Genomic DNA, 27,730 nt, shown 5'->3' on the forward strand with positions numbered 1-27,730 from the left:
CGTCGTTTGGTGTGAATTAAGTTGGAAAATTCAGAATGATATAGGCCCCTTATAGATGTGGTGTTGTAGAACATAACAGAAAAATATTGTGCACGTTTAATGTTCACAAAGAAATACAAATAATCTTTACACTTATTGTGTAAAAAGTTGTATATCTTTATGCACTTATTTAAAAATTCCTTTGTAAAATACACATTATAATTTGTTTTCCTAGATTACCATCTTTAAAGTCTTGCTCTTGCTAAGAAATAAATATCACATGAAGCGATTCGTAAAGTATTTTTGAAGCAATTAGTATATAATTTTGATGAAGAGCTGTAGATGAGGGGCAACTAGTATCCATCATAATAGACATCTGTTTGAAAAAAATTGTATTCGTTCGACAATACACAATTGTAGAGGCCGCTAAATTATATCAAGGTAGATTTTATGCGGCTACTAAACTTGCCTATCAAATTCTTCTTACTGAACAGTTTAACTATATTGATGATTATGCATATTTAAATTAATCGACAATTATTCAATTACTTATTAATTTGTCGCAAATACAATATCAAAAACTACATTGTAGATTTCAAAAGTTTCATAGCTTTAATGATTTAATATTTGTTGTAATTGTATAAATAGCAAACGATTAAGAAGCCATTAATGACGTTTTATAATTTACTCTAAAATGTGATATTTCAATTTTCAAGCCTAAATTTGTCTTTCTTATAATGATGTTGTTTGAATAAATGTTTTATTATTATACCAATACAAAGTATTAAGAACAATGTTATAATTGAGTAACTCTCTAATGTGAGTGATAAATGTAAACTAAAACTTTGGTAACAGGTATCGACGGGACAAAATCTTATAGCTATTGTTCACTTTATTTTGTAAATAATTTAAAGAATTTAACAATTTTTTAAATACGAATAAAAACCTTATGCGATTACATAAATCATAGGTTCGGCTAAAAATCTGATACTACAAATACCGAATATTTATTTAAGCAAACATAACTGTTGTACACTTAAATGTGTTCAATGGTACTTCTTTATTACTGTTTGGTTAAAAATATACCAAAATGAGCATTCATGCGAATTCAATACTGAAACGTTTTTCCGTACATTTCAATAGTTAGCGTTATAGCGTTTAAACTATTGTAGTTATCGAGTGAAGTTGGAGACTTCTAATCACGAAAACGGTTCAGTTTATAGCTACAGCACAAAAATGCACGTTTTTTTATATGGATTAGTTGTCACACTGTGCGTTTGTTGGAATTCAGTTAATGGCAGCCCAACAGTTTCTAAACACATGGTACCGTCATTTGTAGCGATTCCTTCCGGACGATACGACGGAAACAATTTTTCCCAACTCGGCAATGTTCAACCGTCAGTGGCAAAACCAACCGTGATGACCAGACCGGATCGATAACCAGACAGGTTACGGTGGAATATTATTGAACAACGAAATTGGAAAAAAAGTTACAATAAAAACCAAACTCAACGCCAAAAAATCAATGGCAGAATTTGATGAGAACGACGAAAATGTGAGTATTGACAACCACGATGTGAGTATCGACACTATGACGTTTTATTATACAGTTTATGATATTCTGAAAAGTCATTTATTCGATTGTTTACGGATAGCAAATACCGATCATACAACTTACACATTATATCAAATTGTCGACTTCATATCGATTGACCAGAATTTACTAAACAATTCCATTGGTCTGTTGCGCCAACAAAGTAAAATCGACATTACATCGTTGATGAGGTTGTATTTATATTTTTGCGGTCCGCTCCAATTACCGGACTGTTCGAAGAATGGTGTAATGTATCGCGAGTACAGCAATCAAATAGTTTACATACAAATGGACATGAAAGAAAAATTCAAAGATATCATAGGCAATGAAGTCCCTTTGAAAAAGTTGCACATTAATCACTTGCAAAAGTTTAAGGAAAACACAGAACGCCGGCTTTTGGCGTTGGCGACCAGCGCCATTGATAAAATAGAGCCAAACGGCCAATTGTTGCCAGGTACTCCACTACATTTTGTATGCATTGAATTGTTGAAATGGACGGCGTTGATGGAATCCGAAAACGAAGATGCCGTGAAAATCCAACAAATGAAAATAACGGTTGACAAGACAGAAATTACAATGCTGCAGTACGCCGAGAGATATAGATACGAAATAGATATGGGCAATCTTGATCAGCTTAACTACCAGATGTTATTGCGTATTAACAATATATTATTGTGTTATTTGTACAAGCATTTTGCTTTATCGATGGCATTAATCAATACGAATATATCAAAATTAAAGCGGAAAGACGCGTTTGCAATATCATTGGCGATAGCACAAATCGAAGGGCTTCGGGCGTTCTTGGAAATCCTTAAGCAATTTTTTGTCACTCGTTATTTGTACTAGGTGAAACGACTGACAGCACAAACAAAGCTAACGGCCCTGATAAGTTATATGGATCGGTTTAGTGAAAACGTAGAGGATACTATACGAGATTTGGAACTAAGTCCTGAAAAAACAGTAAACGATATAAATGAGTTAATAAATGAATTTGCCATGGCCCTCTTGCTAGACCTTAAGGTGGACGATCCACAAGAATGGATTGATGGCATCAAAAAAGAAGTAGGAAAATCAGTCAACATCAGTTTAGCCATAGAATTAAACAAAAAAAAAGCACTGGCAATTATAGCGTTATGTGTCAAACCCTTAAATCCGGATTGGCCAAATATAAGGTATCGGGACCCAAATGAATTCTTAACGGCTACCAAACTTGCTCATCGTATAACTCATACTGAAGAATATTACAGTGAGGATGATAATATATACTTATAATAATTAAAAATTTATTTGTAGTAAATATAACACCAAAACTAACATGTAAACTTCTAAACTGTTATAATTTTAATAATGTAATAATTGTTATAATTATGTATCTAGCAATGGTTTTATAAGCCAATAATAAAGTTTTGAGATCCACTCTATTACTAAAAGTTGTTTTTTTTTAATTTTCATCCCAAATTTATCTTTACTGTAATGATGTTGTTTATTCAGTATTGCAGTTTGTGATGCCAAAAATACGGTGTTGTTTATTATTTAAAAAAAAACAATTAAAGTTAAATTTAATTATTTCGGTATTTTTTATTGGTTTTATTACTATACCAATACAAAGTATTAAAAACAATGTTTTAATTATAAACAAATGAGTAAGTCTCTAATTTGAGTGATAACTGTAAACTAAAACTATGGTAACAGGTAACGACTCAACAAAATCATATACCTATTGTACACTTTATTTTAAAAATAATTTAAAGAATTTAACAATTTTCAAATACGTATTAAAACCTTATGCGCTTACATTTATTATAGGTTCAGCTAAAAATCTGATACTACAAATACCGAATATTTATTTAAGCAAACATAACTGTTGTACACTTAAATGTGTTCAATGGTAATTCTTTATTACTGTTTGGTTAAAATAAGCCAAAATAAGCATTCGTGCAAATTCAATACTGAAACGTTTTTCCGTACATTTCAATAGTTAGCGTTATAGTGTTTAAAACTATTGTAGTTATCGAGTGAAGTTGGAGACTTCTAATCACGAAAACGGTTCAGTTTATAGCTACAGCACAAAAATGCACGTTTTTTTATATGGATTAGTTGTCACACTGTGCGTTTGTTGGAATTCAGTTAATGGCAGCCCAACAGTTTCTAAACACATGGTACCGTCATTTGTAGCGATTCCTTCCGGACGATACGACGGAAACAATTTTTCCCAACTCGGCAATGTTCAACCGTCAGTGGCTAAACCAATCGTGATGACCAGACCGGATCAAACAGGTTATGGTGGAATATTATTAAACAACGATTTTGTAAAAAAAGTTACAATAAAAACCAAACTCAACGCCAAAAAATCAATGGCAGAATTTGATGAGAACGACGAAAATGTGATTATTGACAACCACGATGTGAGTATTCACTCTATGACGTTTTATTATACAGTTTATGATATTCTGAAAAGTCATTTATGCGATTGTTTACGGATAGCAAATACCGGTCGTACACCTTACACATTATATCAAATGGTCGACTTCATATCGATTGACCAGAATTTATTAAACAATTCCATTGGTCTGTTGCGCCAACAAAGTAAAATCGACATTACATCGTTGATGAGGTTGTATTTATATTTTTGCGGTCCGATCCAATTACCAGACTGTTCGAAGAATGGTGTAATGTATCGCGAGTACAGCAAACAAATAGTTTACATACAAAAGGACATGAAAGAAAAATTCAAAGATATCATAGGCAATGAAGTCACTTCGAAAAAGTTGCACATTAATCGTTTGCAAAAATTAAAGAAAAAAACGGAACGTAGACTTCTGGTCCTAGCCAAAACCGCTATTCTCAAAATTAAGATAAACAGTCTATTGTTGCCTGGCACTCCACTACATTTTGTATGCATTGACTTGTTGAAATGGACGGCGTTGATGGAATCCGAAAACGAAGATGCCGTGAAAATCCAACAAATGAAAATAACGGTTGACAAGTCCGAAATTACAATGCTGCATTACGCCGAGAGGTATAGATACGAAATAGACATCGGCAATCTTGATCCGCTTAACTACGAGGTGTTATTGCGTATTAACAATACGTTGTTGCGTTACGTATATAAGTATTTTGCATTATTGACTACATTAATCAATACGAATATATCAAAATCAAAGCCGATTAACACGTTTCCAATATCATTGGTGACAGAACAAACTAAAGGCCTTCGGGCAATCTTGGAAATTCTTAATCAATTTTTCGTCCCCCGTTATTTGTACTACGTGAAACGACTGACAGCACAAACAAAGCTATCGGCTTTGATAAGTTATATGGATTGGTTCAGTGCAGACACAGAAGATACAGTAAGAGAAATGGAACTAAGTCCTGAAAAAACAGTAAACGATATAAATGAGTTAATAACTGAATTTGCTATGGCCCTCTTGATAGACCTTAAGGTGGACGATCCACAAGAATGGATTGATGGCGTCAACAAAGAAGTTGTAGGAACCTCAGCCAACATCAGTGAAGCCATGGATGAAAACAAAAAAAAAGCATTTGCAATTATCGCGTTATGCGTCAAACACTTAAATCCCGATTGGCCAAATATAAAGTATCGGGACCCAAATGAATTCTTAACTGCTACTAAACTTGCTCATCAAATTCTTCATACTGATCAGTATGACTATGTATTTTATAACTATATAATATAAATGATTATACATATTTAAATTAATCGACATTTATTCATTTAATAATTATATTTGCATAAACATAATATCAAAACTAACATGTAGATTTCTAAATTTGTATAACTTTAATGATATATTAATTGTTATATATGTGATTGTAGCAAACGTTTTAGAAGCCAATAATAAAGTTTTATAATCTGCTCTACTAATGAACTGTGGTATTCAATTCAATCTCCGAAGACATTATTTTCAGTGTACTTGACGATCGGAGTTAACTAACAGATATAAGTTTCTACACCCCTCCCTGCAAATTTGAACAACATAAAAGTATAACGGCTAAGAATGCAATAAGATTGAAATATTGTCAATACATATGACTAGTTTATCGGTGTGCAACAAATAGCTGAAGTGTGTAAACTCATATATTAACATATCAAAGGGGCGTCTATTTTGATTGAGGAATTATATACCGAGTTTATATTATTTTTTTAAAACTTTTATGAGTCATTCGTGCTCTGTTATAAGTCAACCTTATGTTTCATAATACTCCCATTTTGGTTTTCAAAAAAAACCATTGAATTCTAATTATTTACCAGACGTGGTCTTGGTAATTTTTAACAAATTGTATTCATCTTCACAATAAGATTTAAGACGACCATTAAAATTCTACTTCGAATTATGCATCAAATAAGTATTAAATATGTTCATATTTTTTTGTATAACTATTGCCAGATTACGCGTTTCATAGTACGTTTAAAGTAAAAAAAAATTGTTTTCCATCGAATATACACATGTGTAGAGGCCCTTAAATTATATCGAGGTGGATTTTTTTCGGTTACTGTAAATATGGTCTACGTATTTATTCTGATACATTGAAAAATCGGAATAAATAAAGCATAACCTAAGTACAATTTAAATTTCAAATTCATTAATTATGAACATTATAAATGATGCGTTAAGTATAAATTATTTTTAGGCGCAACGACGACGATTGGCGTATTCGCCTATTGCGAATGGTTATAAAATGTTTAGATGATTATAGTATATTTTTTCATAAAATGTATCATCAAACATGTTATGCATAATTTGTTATAAAATAAATATATACAGGATTCAGTCATTGTATTATATGTCCCTTTGTTTTATTAACTTTAGTAAAAACCGTTATTTAACTGCAGAGTTGTACATAGGAAACCAAATTGCTATAAAAAACAACATGGCCAATATAAATTTAAAAAAAAAAAACCCAGTTTATTCAGTTCATGGCTCAAAAAGGTTTTAAGGAACCGTATGAAAAGACCCTAAAAACAGATAGACTAAGAAGCGAAACTGTGTAAACATTAAAAATTCACAAACAACATAACCGATTACATTTAAAAAAAAACCACTTGTTTTCTATAACAAAAAAACCCCATATTGTGATATATTATAAGTAAATGAGAACTGAATAGTTTGCTCATAAATATTGTAACGTAGAGCTATGAAAATTGTTTTTGTAAAATATAACTGTTCTCATAACGTATAAAGTTAAATAAATAAGATAACAAACACAAGTATTTGTCATTTGTTTACATTTCAACATACATTGTAAAAAATACTGTCGGTTTGTGTACAATAAAAATATGTTTTTGCGATTTTCAAACTAAACATAGCGAAAAATGTGTGGATCAATGCAACATTTTTAATGAGATACAGTCTGAAACCCAAATTTTGACCCCCCCGCTCAAGCCTGAGAATGAAGGTATTGAAAATGTTTTGTTTTTTGACATTTTTTATGCTCAATCCTAAGACTATTAGGATGAAAATCTGTTGTTTTCCAAATCTAAACAGCCACTTAGATAATATACTGAAATTCTTTTTAGGCGCAATGACAACGACTGGAGTAATCGCCTAATGCGAATGGTCATAAAATGTTTGTTTAATAATTGTATGTTTTGTATAAAATATTTTCAACGAGAAAAACAGATTTGGAATTGAAATTATTTTAAAATAAAATGATTGTCTTACACTATACAAGTGGTGTAAATAGCATAAATCAGTATAAATTAGTTAAAAAAAAAAAATCTTCGTTTCAAGCACCGGACAGTTCAAATTCGTAACACACAAAAGGAAATGAACGAAAAGTTTAAATATATCAAAGGCAATGAACCCCCTTCGTACAAGTTGTATACATCATACAATATAGAATATGGCTGAGTTGATAATGTCAGATGGATTTGTGGGGTGATAAGATTAGACCAAAATAAGAAGTACATTTTGTAGAAAAAGCGGAATTGGCCAGCCTACCTATGCGTATGAGATCTGAAAAAGAGTGAAACAGTGAACTAAAAAGTAAAAAAAAAATGATTTTACTACAGGAACGCAAATAACCAATAAATTGTAGCACATTTTTTTAAAAATGTCAATTACCTTAAAAATTAACTACAATTTTCAATAACATTAATAAAATATTGATATTGTAAGTTAATTTATAATTTAAATTTGGTTCAATTTTAGCGTGTGACACATAATTATATATAATTTCATAATACTCAACTCAATGAATTTGCACTTCGTTGAATAGGGTCCACGCTATTGCTTTTTAGTAAAAAATTAAAGATGATTGAAACTATTTAAAGTTTCAGTTAATTTTCCGTTGTTTCAAAGTAATTGATAATTAAAAAAAAAAGAACGTGCTGCAATCTATTGGTAATTTGTTCTTGTAGTAAAATTATTTTTTTAGCTTACTTTTTTATTCTTTTTTTTAGAAAAGCATGATTTTAAAAGATTATAATAATTATAAAGATTATACAAATGGGTAAAAGGGTGACGCTATGTTATCTGGAGGAAAAGAGGGGGGCGGGTCAGAAATGTGGAACACAAAATACATATGTTTTATGTGAACGTGTGAAAATGTGTTTTAAATATTTTCGTAAATAAACGAAATGTGTGTAATTTCGAATGTTCGAGCGAATACTTAGGCATATTGCGACCGGCCAAACCTATAATCGTCACCACGCTCTTTGTCCGTCGGTCGTCCGGTTTCGCTATCTAATTGTCAATATGTGCGTTTTCATCAGGATAACCGTGACGGCGTTTTGTCTGTGCGCGTCGCCAAAGCCGTTTGACGGTCTAGCAATACCGGTGCAAATTGAAAACATACAGGCCAACGAGGTGGGCGAGCTGCTCATGTTGTGCTACAAGTTTATGGACTTGAAAATGCGCACTGGAACTATTTACACCGCGACGGACGAACGGCGACTTCCGTTAACCGATAACATCGCCAGCACGGAAATGATCTACAAGGGCACCGCTAAGTTTGTGGACTACGGCATACCGGTGGCGGATAAGACTTTGTTCGACGTATGGGCGAACGCGGCGTATCGCCCTTTGTTCTTAGAAATATCGTTGAGAATAATAAACGTCGTGGAGAGCGTCGGCGTGTTCCTCATCACCAAAATGGCAATGTTTGCCCATCACATTGTGGCCTTGTTGCCAATACCCCGGGCGCTGTCCGCCATTGTGCCCTGTTTGAATAAAATCGAATACAAATTTAGACAACTCAACATTCCTCGTACGCCGATCCGACACCTGAGACAAATCGTCCGTTTTTACAATTACTTAGCTGATAATGTCAATCGCAGTGGATTTTCAAGAGATCAAATTAAATATCTCTTTCAAAACGCGTGTGATATGTTTATGGAGAAGTATCGTTACATAACGCGTTTCGTACACATACGGGAGGACGATAGCATGAACAGCATTAACCCGAATACTACCATTTCACAGTTTTTGACTAGCCATATACACTTTATACGGAGAACGGTCAATTATTATTTTGAATCTAACGTGTTCGTCGGCTAATCAAGTGCAACAGCTACACCCTCCTAGGATTACTTATAATTGTAGTACTATTCATTGATTCAACAAATAATTGATGTATTGATTATTATTATGTATTCGATTAAATATTTAATGTGAATTTATATAATTTAACGTTACTATGTAGAAAACGTATGTAACGCTATTATGTTAAATTACATTTCATTACGTCAAAAATAATAGAAATAGTTTTAGCTTCGATGCAGAGCAGCGAAGGTATTGGTTTTACTCTGGCGTAGGCTTTTTTTGTGTCTGTATACACTGTAATTTTTCCAATTCCTTCGAGTAGCAACTCTATAAATCACAAATTTTATCTAGTTGTTACTTTGGAGCATAAAAATTGAAAAAATTTCCTTCTTCACAGTTAAAATTTGAAAAAACCATACGAGTTCTTATGTTAGACCTTTTACTAGGTATAATTTCTTTTTTGGTTTTAATTTAATTTTTAAATACAAACATGGTGTACCAGATGTGAGAAACGAACAGACGCTAATAATTGTTAGTAACGTCGACCCGTGTGTGGTGTGAGAGATAAAGTTTAATCGAATCGAAACGGTCGGTATTATAATATTGTGTTTATTACATGCAATCACAGGCGACTAAATCGTGTATCTGATTACAGTAGATACACAGATAAAATCACTTTCGAAAAAACTACTTTCTTACTTTGCTTGATTTGGTCTGTACTGTCTTAAAAATACTAGTTATAGTCAAGCTAATATCTAAGGTGGCTAGTAAACATATCAAAGTTCTGGCTAATATTGTAGTGTTTTCATAATATCTGGCCTTAAACAATTCACAGAGGATTTTGCCCCTTAAACTATTTTGAATTTATTATTTAGTTATAACAGCGTAACGCTTTTTTGGTAACACTTTTTTCAGTTATGTGCCAGAGCTAATACATGAAAATGTCAAAAAATACAGACAAGTTAAAACTGTTATGGTTAGTATTAGCAGCTGAATGTCTACGAGCCACTGTATTATTTACATATCCTGTCGAGAATTGTTAAGGAGGAATATAAATGGCGTGGAATAATATTAAAAGCTGTACTAAGTACTAACAGAACTATTAAAAGCAGTAATAAAAGTTGCTTATTTGAAAGTGTTATTATCACTTTTACCCGGGTAAGCCAGTACAGTGAGTTCGAGGCATAATGGGATCAAAGCATAGAGGGACGGAGAAGTCACAGGTCTACAGGAATTTATTTAATATAAATAAAAGTAATAAAAAAGATATATGTTTTTGGGGTCGCTGATTGCGAATTTTCTAACAGCTTTCAATTTCACTCGGCCAAAAAAAAAAAATAAAACCTAAAAATTGTACTTTTGTACTCAAAACATACTTGAATCACTCTAAAGAGATGCACATTACTATTATATTACCATTAGTATTACCACTAGTATTACCATTACTATTATAATTTGATGATTTTTTTTTTTTAATATAACGTGTTTATGTTTAAGTATAGAAAATCTGCGAAAAATATAGTTTTCCAGCAATTAAAAAAAAACTGTCGTCCCAAGTTGGTCCTTCGTTTAATATGTTATGCATACATACGAGTTCTAACATCTGACCCGTTTTCAACTAAAAGGTATTAAATTTACGTCTAAAAAACAAAAAAAACTTGCACGCCCCCTGAGGGGGGGGGGATGGAATATATTCCTTATTAACTTCAACTGGAGCCGACCCTTTTTCTCGATGTCATAGCCATTTTAAGTTAAAATTTTAAACTCTTATGGTTTTTTATTTTGTTTTTTCAAATTTTAACTGTGAAGAAGTGAACTTTTTCAACTTGTACCCACTCAAAGTACCAACTAGATGAAATTTGTGATGTATAGAAATGCTACTCGAAGGAATTGGTCCAGTGTAAAAAAAGTTACAGTGTACACACTACACAGACACAAAAAAGCCCACATCATTGTAAAACGAATAGCATCACTGCTACGCATCGAAGCTGAAAGTTATAATGTGAACAACTATGGCCTTTTGGTTTTTATACTTCAAAATATATCACCTTGATGATTTAAAAAAAAAATCAAGTAAGTATGATAATTGAATTAAAACAAATTGAGTATCTGAAAATTTAAGAGCTTGTTGTGAATAGGAAAAACACAAAATGCTACACACTAAGAATGAGAAGATAGCTTGGCTTTAACATTTGATAATAGACAAACAAATAAAAATTTGATACATATATCTTAAACATTGTCTATAAAAATTTGTTTTTATGGATTTTCCTAAACTTTAAAATCAAAAATTCTACTTGCCAACCTCATCTTGGCAAGCATTTTTTAAAAGACATTTTAACAAATGCTCAATAGACAGCTGAATCTATATTTTATTAAACGTGTACACGACCCACGGATGTGCGTTTGAAATTTAAGTACAACGCATTGAATAATAAAACAAATAAAACACACTTGTTTTTTTAGTATAAACCATTAACATTTGTTTCATACCGTCGTCGTATTATCGCGTAGAGGATTTTTAGACAAAATCAATATTGCAAAACATTTTTTTTTTTTAGTTAACTAAATAATAGCACATTTATATGGCCAGATAAAATTAAGCTATATTTTTTTGGGAACTTATTAATTATCAACCATTTTTTTTTTTTTTTTATTATTATTAGATACTCTACAGAAGACAAATTGGTAGTTTTTTTTTGTAATAGGTCTTTGTTTTTAAACAAAATTGTTAGAAACAAATTTTAATTGTGGGTAATTTTAATCTCTGATTTTTTTTCTATCTTCAAGTAGAATAATTTCAATTATTTATATTATGATTGACGAATTTCTTAATTTCATATCATAATTATACACATATATTAATTTTCCATATCATACTATTCGTTTAATTTACTTTTTAAGTATGAATAGCATTAATATTGTAGTCATATCATAACTTATTATTTTATATATATATATATATATATATATATATATATATATCTATATTTAAATATATACATACATAATAATATGTATATTGATCGGTTAACTCATCGGTAGGTATATTTTTCATTTACTATATTTCTGACATTATGTTTTTGGACTAAACTCGTAACACAGCATTAATTTAATAGTTAAGTGTATTGCAATTTAACAGGTAAATTAATTCAGTACAAATTAATTTTTGTTCGTTTTAAGTAATGACTTATTGGTATTGTTTTGTAGTTTCAGGGTATTTTTCCTCAACATATATCGTGTAAAAAATGTTTGAAAAAGTAAAATAGTTGTCCATAATACTGAATTTGGAAAAAACAAGAAAAATCTGTTTTTGTCAAATAATATATTTTACCAAAAAAAAGTTTATTTAGCAGTCGGTATGAAATAAAACCTATAGTTTACATCTGGGTCATCTGGTTAGACTACTAGATCTGAGCCCATTGTTTCTGTAATGTGTAATGTGTATTTATTGGTTATATATTGGTGTGCGATTTTATTTATTATACTCACTGTATTGTTTTAAAAGAATTTACTATTTTTCATGTTGTAATTTGCCAACCGTTTTTTAAAATTTATTAGCTAAGAAAATATTCTCTATAGTTATAATATAACTAATTAAAATACATAACTTGTTGACATGAACTGAGGCATATTACACAATGCTATAAATTCAATACAACAAATATATTTTATTTGGATTTCTGAACATTTTGTATATATTTTTTTATTATTTCAACACTATATAACGCAACTATAAAATACTCATTTATGAATAATACAAAGTATAATATGAAAGAAATTAAAAACTAATACATATTTTAGGTTATGTGTTATTTTTTACGATTATTTAAAATAACATTTTCTTTCCTTAAGATAGGTTGGGATGAGATAAGATCCAAGGCTTATTGTTAGGACAACAAGTTTTTCAAAAGCGTACCAAGTAATAAAAGCTATGAATAGTTTCAACAAAAATAGTTTCATAGCAACATGTGTACACGTGTAAGTCGAAACGGCGGCTGCCTACATACAAAATGGTGTTTTGTTTTCAATTGAAATACTTATTACAACATGTATACTATATAGTGTGTTTTAAGCAACACGAAATACTTCAAACAAATGACCATTAACTTAAACATTGGTAGCAACTAGCTAACAAGAGTACCAACTAGTTAAAATATCTTTTTCTTTATTTAGAATTTTTTGCTAAAGTTGTCCATTTTGACCGTAGTCAATTTCTAGGTTGCTTTGTGTGACACAATCCAACAGTAAACCGATAATTGAAAATATTTTCATTTTATAGTTAATTATGATGGCAATAATTTGCTATAGACGGACGATCAACGGTAATCTTATTCACCCTAATGATAAAAATCCATTTTCAACGACATTATTGTTATTAGGAGAATGTTTTTTAATCGACACTTGTATTTCTACCATTTCCTTTTTTATCAAAACGGTCATTTAGAAATTTGTATCACTTTCAGTTGTAGTAATTCTTATAAATCCGCGACCCTTAAATATTTCTATGCACCGTACCTCGATCCCCACTGTACTGGCATTTTTATGTTTGAGATTTGCACTACTTTGTTATGACATTGCCTTCAAATATAATTTTCTATAAATCACAGGTTGACAATATTCTCGCAATAAACATACTTTTTTATAATATGTGTACACAGATATTTCAATTTATATATTTTTTTATTGTCGTTTTAAATATTCAAAAAATAACAATACTTGTATGTACAAGTTGGGTGACTATACAAATTATAGGAGGCTTTTTTCATCTTTGAATAAATGTACTTAATTGCATAATAATAATATAGTGTATAAAAATTATTTTTGTTATACCACATATTGCCACATAGAGCCGCCATATTGCGGTTTTATTTTACATAAGTAAATAAGCAGTACTTTTTGTTGATTACATCTGTTTTTACAACTGTAAAGCCAATCGTTAAGTATAAATTATGTAAATAAAATAAAATTAAAAACGATTACATACCAAATTGTTCAAATCTGTACTCATATTGTTTTAATCAATCGCATCGTAGTTACTTCGAGTCGAATCACATTTCAGTGTTCATCCGGCTTCTGTATCAAAGATTTTCTTCTGGTTCAACAAGGGGTTTGAAAAAAAAAACAACCATTATGCATTTAAAATGTGCTGTTATTCTCTGCACATTATACTTCATGACCGCGACACAGGTAAAAGTACATAATACTAAAAATGTCTATAGTTAATACTATTTAATATTATGAATGTACTTATGATACGTTATAGAGCATGGGACTCAATGAAGATCAAGTCAAAAACATTGTAAACACATTCAAAAGACACAATAACCGCATAGACTTAATTACCTCAGCACTATGCAGGGAATATAATTTAGATTTTGAACACAAAAGAGGTAATGAAGTACCTTTTGAACAGGTTTTAAACGTGTTGGTTGTAATCAAGTGTTACCCCTACCCTCAACCCTTAAACACAAAAACTGTAAAATAATATCCTCCAGTATTTAACAATTTTTCAATTTTACACTCTCGTCTTGGCTGGCTCGATTGAAAATTGCTTATAACGTTTTTCTTTTTAACTATAGATAGGAATGGAGCTGAAAAAGTACAAGATCTTTTGGTATTTCTGGCCAGTAACGATAAGAATAATGATAACCCGAAGGTAATAACGAAAAAAAAAAAATAACTGAACAATTTTAAATTAATCGGATTTTCTTATTTCCATACATGTTTTTTTACATAGCTACAAAGTTTATCGACATACGAAGTAAAACTTTACGTGGGCTTGCTTAAAAAATACGATCACAGCGGACTACTTAACTACAACAAAGTAAAAAACGTCATGGGCGCTTTAAATCTAGAACAAGACGTCGAAAAAAAATTAGTTGAAGAAATAGATAACATTTTTATTATTTTGATACAAGATTCAATTGCAGTCTCGGTTCTACATATATTGAGTACCGTATTAAATTGAGTTAAGGAAACTTTTAATTATTTTTCTTAGGTTGATAATTTAAATTAATTTTAACAGGTGAAACAACTAATGCCCCAAAATTCTTAGAGGTCTTTTTGAAAGTAAAACCAAAAGTAAGAATATGATTTCGTTAAAGGCTCGAAAAAATACACAAAACTATGATTTTGCCTGACATGGTGTTTGAACATGTCTAAGAAAAATATTTTTTATAATTTTAGCGCATTGTAGCGTTTAAAAAAAAAGTAACTCTATTAGTAAACCTAATATCTACATGATTTAAATACTTGTACATAGGGCAAAGGTCTGAACAAAAAACGAATTCTGGAACTCATCAATTTATATAAGAGTCACAAAATAGCTGGCGATTACATTGACCCTGTTGAAATAAAAAAGTTTTTCCAAAACATATCGATAGTTAAACAAGAACACGAAGGCCTTTTGGTTTTTGATTCCATACGTAAGAACACATTTTTGATATTATTATTTACTTATTTTATTTTAAATGATCAAATTTATCAACACTAGTTTTTTGATTCGAATTATTCGTTATCAATATTATTTTCAATATGTGATTTATCAATTTTGAAATCAATTAAGATAATTTGTCATCTATGAATAACAAACAAATTACATTTTTATTTATAGTTTTAATGTTACTGTTTTCATTTGTGATTTTTCACTCATTATTAACGAAATGATTGCAATTTAATCAAAATATTTTCTATTTTTTATTTTTGTTGAAAAAAATGTTTCCCGACTGATTCTATGAATATTTTTTAATTAAAGAAAAATGTAACTCTAATTTGATTATAGGAACCGCTCCTTTTCAATTGAAAGAGCTGTTGCTTGTTTCAGCAGAATACAACAAAGAGGCCAACCAAGAAGTATTATTGTTTTTTTTTTTTTAACTATTTTCTTTAATATGCTATTTTGAAGACGCACTCACCCATTTATTAAAGAAGTAAATTATAGGAAATTTTTCCATTAAGTTCAAATTTTGAGCTTAAATGATGAACACTCAATAATCGATCAATGAGGATTATTTATTGGTTTTAGTTTTTTTGTTGTTAAACTGCCTCAGTTATTTCTATAGAAAAACATTACATATTTTATCAGTTGTATTGTTTTCCTCGAATGAAAGCTAGTGTCGATGAATTCAACTAATTTTTAATAATTTATTTAAAAAATATCAAAACAATATAAACAATAAAGATGTATACATAAACTAATATTAAATCTACCGAAAAATTGCCACCAACTCAATACATCATAGCATATTTCATTCGCACAAACCATGTTATCACACTTCAAAATATGAAGTGTGATAACATGATAGGGTACCATTCTCTTGTGCAACACATAATCGAAAAAGGTACTTTTTAAATTTTTCAGAATGGACCCGTATATTCAACCGATTCAGTTAGAGATGTTTTATGGAATTTCTCTAAATATGACGTCAACAAAAACGGTTTAATCGATAAGAAAGAACTAAAAGGAATTGAAGAACGTCACTACCAGGACGAAGACGTTGACTCTATCTTTGAAGACTTCGATATCGATAGTAATATTGCAAATTATAGCGTTAACAAAATGTGGTTAACTTTATTAAATTACTACCATACGTAGTGGGGAATGAGCATAGAGTAGGTTCAGACCGTTTTTACATGTGAAGATATTTTAACAGTTGGTATTAATAAAATAAATCCCGAGAAACCGCCGTGGTTAATATCTACATAAGCAAAGGTTATTGAATCGAAGATTTTATTACGATAAACAAAAATATCATACTAACGATTTTTAAAAGAAAAAAAGGCGTATCTTCATTAAAAAAAAACACATTTTTTATCATTTTCAAGATTTAGACGCGGTGGAAAAGTAGTGATTTCACAATTATACAAAGTTGAAAGATGTTTCAACAATAATTATGATATTATAGTAATCAAAATGTCGGAGCAGACACCAAATAAACAACTTAACTTATAAAAATACTATACTAAAAATATTGCAATTTTTAGGAGACCAACATTTGAACATTGCAGAGTACTGTAGGATGGAATTTACGCAGCATGAGCGAATGAACGCTGAAAAAACAGAGCATGAGCGAATGGATTCTAAAAAGGAGGAACATGAGGTAACAACGCTGAGAAAGAGGATAGTAAAAAAAGAACGCTGAACAAAATTAATGTGTTTTTACAAAATTAAATGTTATATTAATTGTATTACATACAATCATTTTTTAAGAGTGCTTTAATTATGGGTAATCAGTTTCAAATTTGATGTTTTAAGATTATTTTCAAAGCTGTATAATTTTACATATATATTTTAGTTTATTCTTTAAACGAATAGACAGCGATATCAACTCATATTAATATAAGATGTTATTTTTTTTTGTCAATTCATGAAACAATAATTAATCATAATATAATGAAATACCGTAAAAATGATATTTTTTTTCGTAATTACTATAATTTTCTATCCTAGGCAAGCAAAATAAAAACAGTTAATATGTTTTTCGAAAACGGTATAAAAATATGGGTACTAAAATTTAGAATTTATATTACAATATTTTAGGAATAGTAACACTATGAATATAAACTTCCAAAATTATAATAACTGCTATTATCATAACCAATAAAGTATACATTTTTACCCACAAAATAAACTAAAAGCAAAACAAATATCCACCAATTAAAATTAAAGAAAACATCATAATCCATAAATTTCCAATGCATTCCTTATGCATTATTTTGTATTCCTAATGCAAACTTAAACGAGGCCAATGGCCACAAATATATATACATACATGATTATAGTTTTCAATATATTCTAATTTTGCAAACTGACGCTTAATAAATAGTTTCTCTTCAGATGTAAATCCAAACCCTTTCTAGCAAATCATATAAATAATAGAATCATTATATAATTAAATATGATTATTTTTGTGAAAAATAAATAGCTTTATAAATTCTAATTGAATAAGATATTAGTAAAAAACCAATATTCAGAAATCAGGATATAAAATTAGCGCCTTTTAGTAGTTTAACTGTTTTTGTCCCAAACATACTGGTTTGTTTTATACCATAATAAAGTACCAACACTTTGGTTAAATAGTATATTACCTTAAAATATTTAGGGTTACTTAAATTTAATAGTAATAATACAATTGATTTGAAACTATTCATATATAAGTAACAAAAAAGTAATTTAGTTGGATGTTTTATCGGAATATATTAATATATTTTAATTTTACACAATGATAAAAAATTAAACATTTAAAACAATAATGAAAATACATATCCCTACCTCTTTACATTGAGTAGGTTAAAATACCACGAATAATTGTTTTTATTTAAAAACTTGTTGTTTTAAATTCGGGTATATGATAAAGTATTTATTTTACAACGAATGAGGTAAGTTTTTTTTTTTTTTAATAAGAAAAAATAATGATTTTAAAATTATGTATGTGGTTTTACTTTATACTAAATGAAAGATTACTTAAAACGATACAGTATACAGTTATAATAAACTTTTAAATTATTTAAAGCATTATAAATCAAATTATTTTAAAGTAAGACTCGTAAAAGGTGATACCAAAATGTTCTCAACAACATTGCTTGAATATATTTTTACCGGATTGAATATCATCAAAAATCCTGGCTCAATAATCATATCAGCAGGCATATGGTAATTATCAGATGCGAACACGATTACTGCTTCTTCTTTATTTTCACTCAGAACAACCGGAATACGCCTACATATATATTTACTTAAAAGTATCTTCTTTTCTTTATTATATTGCAATTGTGTACCCGATATACCAGATGGCCAGCTATTTATATTATATCTTTCTAAAATAGCCCTCGTAAGTCGATATGGAAAATCTATTTTCCCCAGTAGATAATCAACGCGGTCCTTTAAACGAAAACGACGGTTAAATTTTTTTTTATAATTCGTTATTTTATGCAATAATTACCCATAAATATTTGTTAGGCGACATTAGCAACAAATCCCATCTAACAACTTCTACCAGTTCCAAGGTATCCGGCACACTTTGAAATTCATTAAAATCTTTAGAATACAATGCTCCCGGTTTGAATGCCATCAAAAATCCTGGATGAGCGATCATATCAGCAGGCATATGCGTATTATCAGAAGCGAACACGAGTACTGCTTCTTCTTGATTACCACTGAGAACACTCGGAATACGTCTACATATGTATTTTTTTAATAGACTTCCCATTGCGTCTCGATTGCAAGTGAGAAACCCCAGAATACCTCTAAAATTGTCATTATTGACAGGTCTCTCATTTTCCCAATTACATATTACCTCGTGGTAAATACCAGATGGCCAACTACTTTTACTATATCTTCCAGTAATAGCGTCCACACTTCCGCGGGACCAACTTTTCCGTAACAATTGATGATCAGCGCTTTCCTTTCAAATGAAAACAACGGGTAATTTTGTACAATTTTATTTTATTAAAAAATTACCATAAGGGAATTGTCAGGTGATGTTATCAATAAATCCCATCTAAGAACTTCTACTATATCGAAGCATCTTTCTACACCGACAAATTGATTATCAACATTGTAGTGCAATGCTCCCGGATTTAGAAACATCAAAAATCCCGGTTCAGCGATCGTATCAGCAGGCATATGCGGATTCTCAATAGCTAACACGATTACTGCTTCTTCTCGATTGCCTTTGAGAAAACCCGGAATACGCCTACAATTGTAATTTTTTATACGTCTCTCCTTTTCATCATTACATATTTCCTCGCTCGATATACCAGATGGCCAGGTACTTAGATTATATTTTTCAACAAGTTCGTCCACAAGCTGAGTTGACCACATTCTTTTAATCAATAAATCCTTAACTTGTTGCTTAAAATTATAAAAACGGTAAGTATTGTTTTTTTTTTTAAGAATTTTATACAACAATTACCGGAAAGGAAACGTCAGCCGACTTTAACAAATAACCACAATTTTGAATTTCAACTCCTTCAAAAAATAATATCCAATTCAATAGGTCATGTCTTGAATAATCGGAACTGTCCAGTCTGTCTTTTTTTATTTCAATGGTCTAAAAATAATAAGTGTACGTATATAGTTATCAAAAATAAATACTGAGTAAATGCCAATTTTAAGTTAACAGACGAAAAAAAAATATTTTAAATAGTCGTCCTGTTCTTGTGCATCGGGAGATTCTGTATAATGGATGTAGTTAGGATCCCAAAGTAATTGTTAGGTCCAACCAAAATGTGTATGGAGAATACCAAGTATCATGTAAAAATAGAGAATACAGTGTCCGAAGCATTTTATGTAAAGACAGGTCTGAAACAGGGAGATGCACACTTTATGGATGCGAAACCTGGACGACCACCAGCAATACAAAACTGGACAACTCTCTTTTTCATTCAAGCCCTACCAGAACAATGTAGATCGAATACTTCACAACCTACAGCTGTTTTAAACCCCACCATTTTTTTTTAGACACTCTGTACATTGTGTTTAACAAGGAATATTTTAAACAGATGACCCTTTTACTTGAACAATGCCCCAAATTTAAATTGTCTAGAAGTGATTTATTTTTTATTTTACCCCTCCCTCTTAAAAGCTATTACAGTGGGTTCAGCGCAAAGTAAGATGATTTAATGGTATTGTAAATAAGTAGGAAAAAAATTCACTTCGTTTGAAAATTTAAAAAAATTGGCGTTATCCTAATTTCAACACAGGGATAATGTGAAAATTGATGGATGTTCTCTTAAAATTAAAAAACTAAGCCATTATTTTACTTTTAAGGGTGTCGAATACATATGTAACGGTGTAGTAAATAAGTAGAACAAACAAATCACACGGTTTGAAGTTTTTAAAAATTGTTACTTTATTTTTACCTTGTTTGTAGATACAGGTGGATGGGAATTAACCAAATTCCAACACAGGTAAAATGTCACAATTGACCGATGTATGACAACGTGCATTGTTATGCAGTAGTGAAAAAACAAAACCGATTAAAAAACTTATTAACTAAACAGATGTTTCAACTTTACTCGATCTCCACAAAATGTTTAACGCTATAACGCTAAGTATGGTAATGTACGAAAAACTGTTTTAGTATTGAATTAGTACGAATGCTCATATAGGCATTTATTAACCAAACAGTAACAATATATAGCCATTTAACACATTTACGTGTGTATAATAAGTATGTCAGCTTAAATAAATATATGGTATTCAGATTTCAGTGTAAACGGTTTTATGGAAAAGTTTGAAAACGACTTAAAACCTGATGGCCTAAGAGGTCTATACTAAGCATAATAACACAAAAAACAGAATAGAATTCATAGATTTATCATAAATAATGTATTTTAGAGCTATGAAAATTGTTTTTGTAAAATATTACAGTTCAGTATAATGTGTAAACTTAAAAGTATATCATAATAACAACACGTATTAGTCATTTGTTTACGTTACACCACACATTGTGAATAACGAATGATTATTTTTGTATAAACAGAAATTGAAACAAAAAGAACATTATTACCAATATTATACAAAAATCCTTAATGTTTGCTTCAACAACGGATGCTATGGCATTGACCAGTTGGCTTGATTAGTTCTTTTCGTTTTTCCCGTTGCAAAATTTTCCAACCGTATTCTCTGTTGAAGTTATGTGGGCACTTTTCGATCTCTATAGCCTCAGTGAACATTCTTTTTCCAAAGTTACACTCTTTATCTAGTATTTTAACTTGGTCAAACTGAATGGAATGCCCTTTATTCGCTGCGTGTTCGGCTACTGCAGATTTTCACTTCCTATTAAAATCAACATATTTTTCTTGCTGCTCTATTCGCACCACAATTGCCCGTCCAGTGTTTGCCCAATGTACGATTTGCCGCATGACCATGGTATTTCATACACCCCCCGTGTCAACATTTCCGAGATTTTGTCTTTTGGGCTTCGGAATAGAGATCCAACTATCATATTTGGTTTAAAAATAGTTTTTATTTTTAATTTATTCATAACTCTTGAGATGCGGTCTGTCATCTCCTGTATTTATGGTAATAACAATATTCCTTTCGTTTCGCCTTTAATTTCCACTATGGGATTGCCTGCTATGTGTATTTTTTGCTCTGCATCGAAGCTAAAATTTCATGAATCCGGGCTTCTTAGAAATTGACTACCCTAATAGTTATAATATGTTTGGAACATAAGGCTACATAATGATAAATGAAGAAGACAATGCCGTTAAGAGTAACATTTAAATGCTAATCACAAGAAAAGAGACTCCTCGGCAGACACAGGAAAAGAATAACAATTTTTTAGCTTCTGAAACTTCTGAATTTATTATTGACAGTGATTTTATATGTATCTACAGATACGCTTCGAAGTGTTTATCTAAAAGTGATTTTATCTATACATATTACATATTATATAAGGACACTAATAGTTTTAATTAAGGTTTTAACATTATTAATTTTAAATAAAACTTGTGTTATATGCGTTCTGATAATATTGACAAAAGACAAATAGCTGTTAGCGTAGTACATTTTTTAGATTTTTAAGTAAAGGGCAAGGATGGGTTTTACAAATACAATTTTTATAGTTCTACTTTTTTTTATGGAAAACAAGTTGTTTTGTTCGCCATGTGTTGATTTATTATTGGTGTTTTTGTATTTTTTAAATTCAGTGCATGATTGTACCAACTACCATGTTATTACACATATTATAGCAAATACAAATTGTGTATAAAATCCAATAATTATACTTAAGCAAATGTTTTTTGACAACGGATGTCTTGTATTTTTGTTGACATATTTTAATTATTGTGTACATACTTTCCAATGTCTTAAAATATTTATTTAATTCGTCTTCATTCTTTAATTTGTCGCTGTTAAGAAATTAGTATTCTTTTTACATTTTCTATACTATCAAATTAAATATAAATTATAATATTAAGTAATAATTATAAATGTTTACATTAGGACAATTTAATAGAATAACACAGTATCTAAATGTAAACAAAAATACAAATTGCTAATTGTTTAAATAACAGGCAACTATGGCTATGCAAGAAAATAGTTCAAACATTTGAATAGGTACCGACATAAGCATCAAAACAAAATACTTAATGTTATAATATTATGTACCTATTTAATAAATAAATAGGTACATAATATAAGTTTGTGAGCCAATTTGATTAAACTGAAGTTTTTTATGTCTCTTGCAACATAATAATATGGTTTGAATATGTTTTTTTTTCTTTTGGCTTAACATAAGGTTGTAGGAGTAATCTGTTAGTATATGCATTCTATTAGCATAGCTTTAGAGATATGAACATTGATAATAGTTGTTTAATTTAAGTTACTTCTTTGCATAATTGGTTTTTAAATTTTCCGAAACATAACTCTTCCATTATTTTAATTTGGGAAATGTGTTTTTTTTTCTTTATACATCAAATTATCTATGTAGTTAATGCCTATGATTATTTTAATGGATGTTTTGGTTCGTAAAGTTTGACTACTAGCAATTGTATTTGCTCTTGTAACCTAATTATACATATTTGTTAATTTAGACTGAATAACTTGCTTATTCATCAGACTACTTTTTCGACAGTAGGTACGTTCAAGTAGAATACATATTATATATGGCAGATAGGCAGATATAGAAAGGATATTGGTTAATGGATTAAAACTAAAAATGCATAATAGTTGTTATATTTCAAAGTCACATATTTAACATGCATAAATATCGACATTTAAAAGTCAAGTGAGTGGATTTATAGATAATAAAGTTTTAGAATAAATTTAGAGTGTAAAACAATACAATATCAAACATTGCTTACATAAACAAAAAAACACACGACAGTTTACATAAGAATTCAATAACTTGCACCTCCCAAAAAATCATCTGAGAAATTGTTAAACGATTGAATGACATCAAAATCGATTTCACAACGCAATTGAAAATAGTAGTGAGCCGTCATGTAATAAAACATATAAATGCTCAATTTACTTTTATAAATACTGTATCCTTTTAGGTTATCATTGGAAGGCATTAAGTTTATCATACTATCAGTTCTGTCTGTTTTGTAGATAATCGTATGTAGATCAATTATGTATTGCGTGGAGATGAGTTCGGAGGGCCTTGCAAGTTTTGTTTCACAACCGAATACTTGTGAATAAATTTCATCCATATATCTGAAGAGGCGTTCTTTCACTGTTTTATTGAACTGCACATTAGTGAAAAACTTTACTGGCATTGTAAACAGATACTTGAGGAATATCAATATTAAATCGTCTTTTAAGTTAAAAAAACCAATAACTGCTTCAATATGTACTGCTATCGCCTTATGCTCTCGATTGTTCCACGGCAGCGATAGTTGGAGTGGTTTTTTTTTGTCGCCAGATGGAGGCACCGACAAATTATACAATGTTAGGTAATTCCAAACGTTCTTCAACAATATGAATTTTACTAAATTCATAAACAGACTTTGGGATTTCGCCACGGTTTCGATCAAATCCTGAAGCGAGTCATAATGTTCTTTTTCAAAAACATTTCGCATACCAGACAACATGCTTTCCCATTCAGGTACCTCTGCAAAGTCTACAAACAAACGTCTCGTAATTTCCTCAAAATCAAAAACCTGACCCAAATGTAAGTGACCGGTTCTAAAGTAAACACGACAAGTTTCGTTGATTTCTATGAGTTTTTGAACATTTTGGTATTTATTCTCAAATGATTTTTCTAGGGTTTTTATAAGGTCAACTATATTATGTTTTCGATTCAAACTGAGTGATTCAAAAGGATGGTAAAACTGTGATGTGCCAATTTGAGCATTATAAGACTCATTCTGCGTCTTGCATTTTTGGTTCTTGAGTATGTGCGCAAGTCGCTGATGAACAGTATGGTGTTCATTTAGAATATTTTGCCGCCTGCCTAATATTTCATTCTCCTTCATCGATCTTAAATATGTCACAAACGTACAAACCATCCATATGAGACTTATATCGTCCAACCTACCGAAATTGTACAGAACGTTCATCATTTTAACGATATTATCGCTGAGAAAAACAACTTTGTGCTGTTTGAGTTTTATTAGTTCAGCCAACTCGTTTTTACCGTTTTCTGAAAAAAGCTGCCCAAGTAAATCCATATAAGAAAGTATGTCGAACATGTAACAACAGAATATTTGATGGTATAATTCGTCTATCGCGTGCCGAACTTTTCCTGGGTATTCATCAGCCTCATCTTTTGATATGTTTGGTTTTTCTGCGATAGAGTATCCCGTATCTAATTTCATCAACTTACTATAATGTACGAACGAAGTATTATGAGCATATATTTGACGCTTGCATACAAACCAGCAACACCCTTTTTGAATCATAAGCATCGCAATCGTTAAGACCAGCCATACTGGGCGCAAATACATTTCTACTATAAAAGTGGCTTCTTAGCTTTATGGCGCAATCTTATTAAACGTTTAGTATTTTCACTTGAACAGGAGACGACGCACTTATACTTCACAAAACGTTTTACATTCAATTTTCGTTAACGTGTAGTTGGTATATAATACTTTGTTGGTAATAAAAAATGCTCATTTCAATCTTTGTGCAATAATATTGTTTTCTAGATTCTATGGGTGTTATTCGATACGTGTTATTTTACAGTTGGCTTAACATGAGTTGCTTTTGTTTTGTAACAAACAATACAACAACGGAAAACATGTGTAGCTTATACATGATGTTAACCTTGATAATTTACTATATTAGATTTTATTTAAAAAAAATATGTATCTACACATGCAGGTTAACTGCTTCTCAATATTTGATATATTATTTTTATTTCGACCTATTTTACTATATTTCGTTTTTTATTATAATAGTTATATCGTATGATATTTCATATATAAATAAAGTATTTTATATAACTCCTATCGTTATACTTAAGTATGAAAGTAAAACACAATTAGATTAATATAAATAATAATATTCGCTGACGTTTATTGTAATACCCAAAATTAGACGAATTAAAAATTGTGCCGGTGTAGCACTCGCGTATGGAGGACAATTCCACCATATATATTTGTGGGTTATTTCAAGCTTCGCTTTTTTCCAACAATAAAAACTGAATTTTCGTTTTTTTTTTGTCAATTACTTATCTGTACAGACCTTTTGTAGCCTCATGAAGTGTGCACACATAATCATTAATATTTCTGAAGATATTAAATTTTAAATTTTATTGAAATTTTCAAAATTTAGGACGTAAGGGTTGATGTAGGGAAAGAGAAATAATGAAAAAAATATGCATATGATCACATTTATATGCATTTTGTCAAACAAATTAACATCAACAACAGTTGTAACTTAAAACTATATAACAAAAGTTCTTGAGGGCTTATTCACTTATTCACAAGATAACAAAGTTACTTTATCAAATTATTTTAACAATGACTTAAATTTTAAAAACATGAATACTAACGATTACAAATTAAATTAATTATTTTATCTTAAATTTATCTGAATTATCTTATACGCTATTTAATACTGACTTAAGTTTTAAGAACATGAATTAGTATTATTATTAATTATTTTTAGTAAGTATTATTTTTAACTAGGAAACAGTATGGTGTCCCAAAGAAAAAATTGTCACGATTATAAAAACTGAGAAAAGAGAAATCTAAGTTGTTTCAGTTTTCTCATTATTAAATTATTGGCGTACTCTTTTATGTAACAGCCTGATGTACTTTAAAAGTACCTTTAAAAGAAGGAATTTCTGAAGGTAAACTATTTTTCATTGGTTGAATGTTATGCTCATTAATCAAAATTATTTCTACTTTTCTAACATTATCTTTTAAGACCTTTACAAAGCTTTCAAAACAATCATTGTCTTCACCTTGAGTGACAACTCGATCAGCTGTCCTCTTTAGGCAACCTCCAACACCATCTGGAACACCTTTTCCATGACACGCTTCCGTTTAATTCCAGGTACATAATGAAACGTCAATTGCATGCTGAAGGGCATTGGCAGTCAGATAAAATATTGTTTTGTTCCGGTATTGGGTTGTAGCACTGTCTGTTAGAAAATGCACAATGGTGATGTGTGGAACAGTAACATACTTATTTGTACTCACAAGGAAAAAAGCACTGAATAGGTTTTTTAATCCTAACGGATCTAGGAGATTTTTGTTTGTAGTATTTATTGGTACATTAGTTTCAAAAGAATCGGAGTTTGTTTGGTCAACACAAGGCGTGTCTGAATAATTAGAAGCGGGAGATAACCCATTTTCTTTTCGACCATGTGGCCATATCTGATCATTGTGCCTTATCCATTCAGAACTATCATTTAAAACTACTTTATGAGTGTTATGACTAATATTATCAGCAACTGTATCTTTCAGCCAATTTTCACATGTTTTTGTATAATCTTTAACTAACACACCATCTAAATTTAAGTCTCTTTTACTCTTGTTTTTTATTTAGGTTACTTGATTATTAATAACTACTTCGTTGGTGTTTAGTATTAATAAGTCAAACCTACCTATTTACCAATTTCCTAAATAATCGTATAATGAAATATCATTGTCTTATAAAACTATATTACTAAAGTTAGAATTGTATATATATTTTGATATAACACTGTACTTGGACCCCGTATCTATTTCAAAACTAAAATTTGTATTT

General features: G+C 30.1%; 3 protein-coding genes across 8 annotated transcripts in view; 2 read left to right on the top strand and 1 right to left on the bottom strand.

The window, feature by feature from the left end:
• Positions 1-17,415, top strand: part of LOC126837522 (uncharacterized) — a 164,226-nt gene extending 146,811 nt beyond the window's left edge. For 3 of the 6 annotated variants that reach the window (XM_050571460.1, XM_050571453.1, XM_050571458.1), the window contains exons 8-9: positions 16,442-16,610; positions 17,065-17,415. In XM_050571460.1, coding sequence (XP_050427417.1) covers positions 16,442-16,610; positions 17,065-17,222 — 327 coding nt within the window. In that variant the 3' untranslated portion in view covers positions 17,223-17,415. Of the gene's footprint in view, positions 1-15,343; positions 15,507-15,862; positions 15,934-16,441; positions 16,611-17,064 lie in introns of all 6 variants that reach the window. The other 3 variants (XM_050571456.1, XM_050571459.1, XM_050571457.1) reach the window with 2 other exon arrangements.
• Positions 1-27,730, bottom strand: part of LOC126837492 (uncharacterized) — a 207,505-nt gene that overhangs the window by 172,063 nt on the left and 7,712 nt on the right. The gene's annotated exons all lie outside the window — the stretch shown is intronic.
• The window catches only part of LOC126837517 (uncharacterized), a 168,662-nt gene that overhangs the window by 45,829 nt on the left and 95,103 nt on the right, over positions 1-27,730 (top strand). The window lies entirely within an intron of this gene.

This window comes from Adelges cooleyi, unplaced genomic scaffold (genome assembly GCF_023614345.1).
Source record: "Adelges cooleyi isolate 19-005CV unplaced genomic scaffold, UGA_ACOO_1.1 ACOO_flye_CR_arks_rails_tigmint_CR_PRNA_25, whole genome shotgun sequence".
NCBI classification, from domain to species: domain Eukaryota; kingdom Metazoa; phylum Arthropoda; class Insecta; order Hemiptera; family Adelgidae; genus Adelges; species Adelges cooleyi.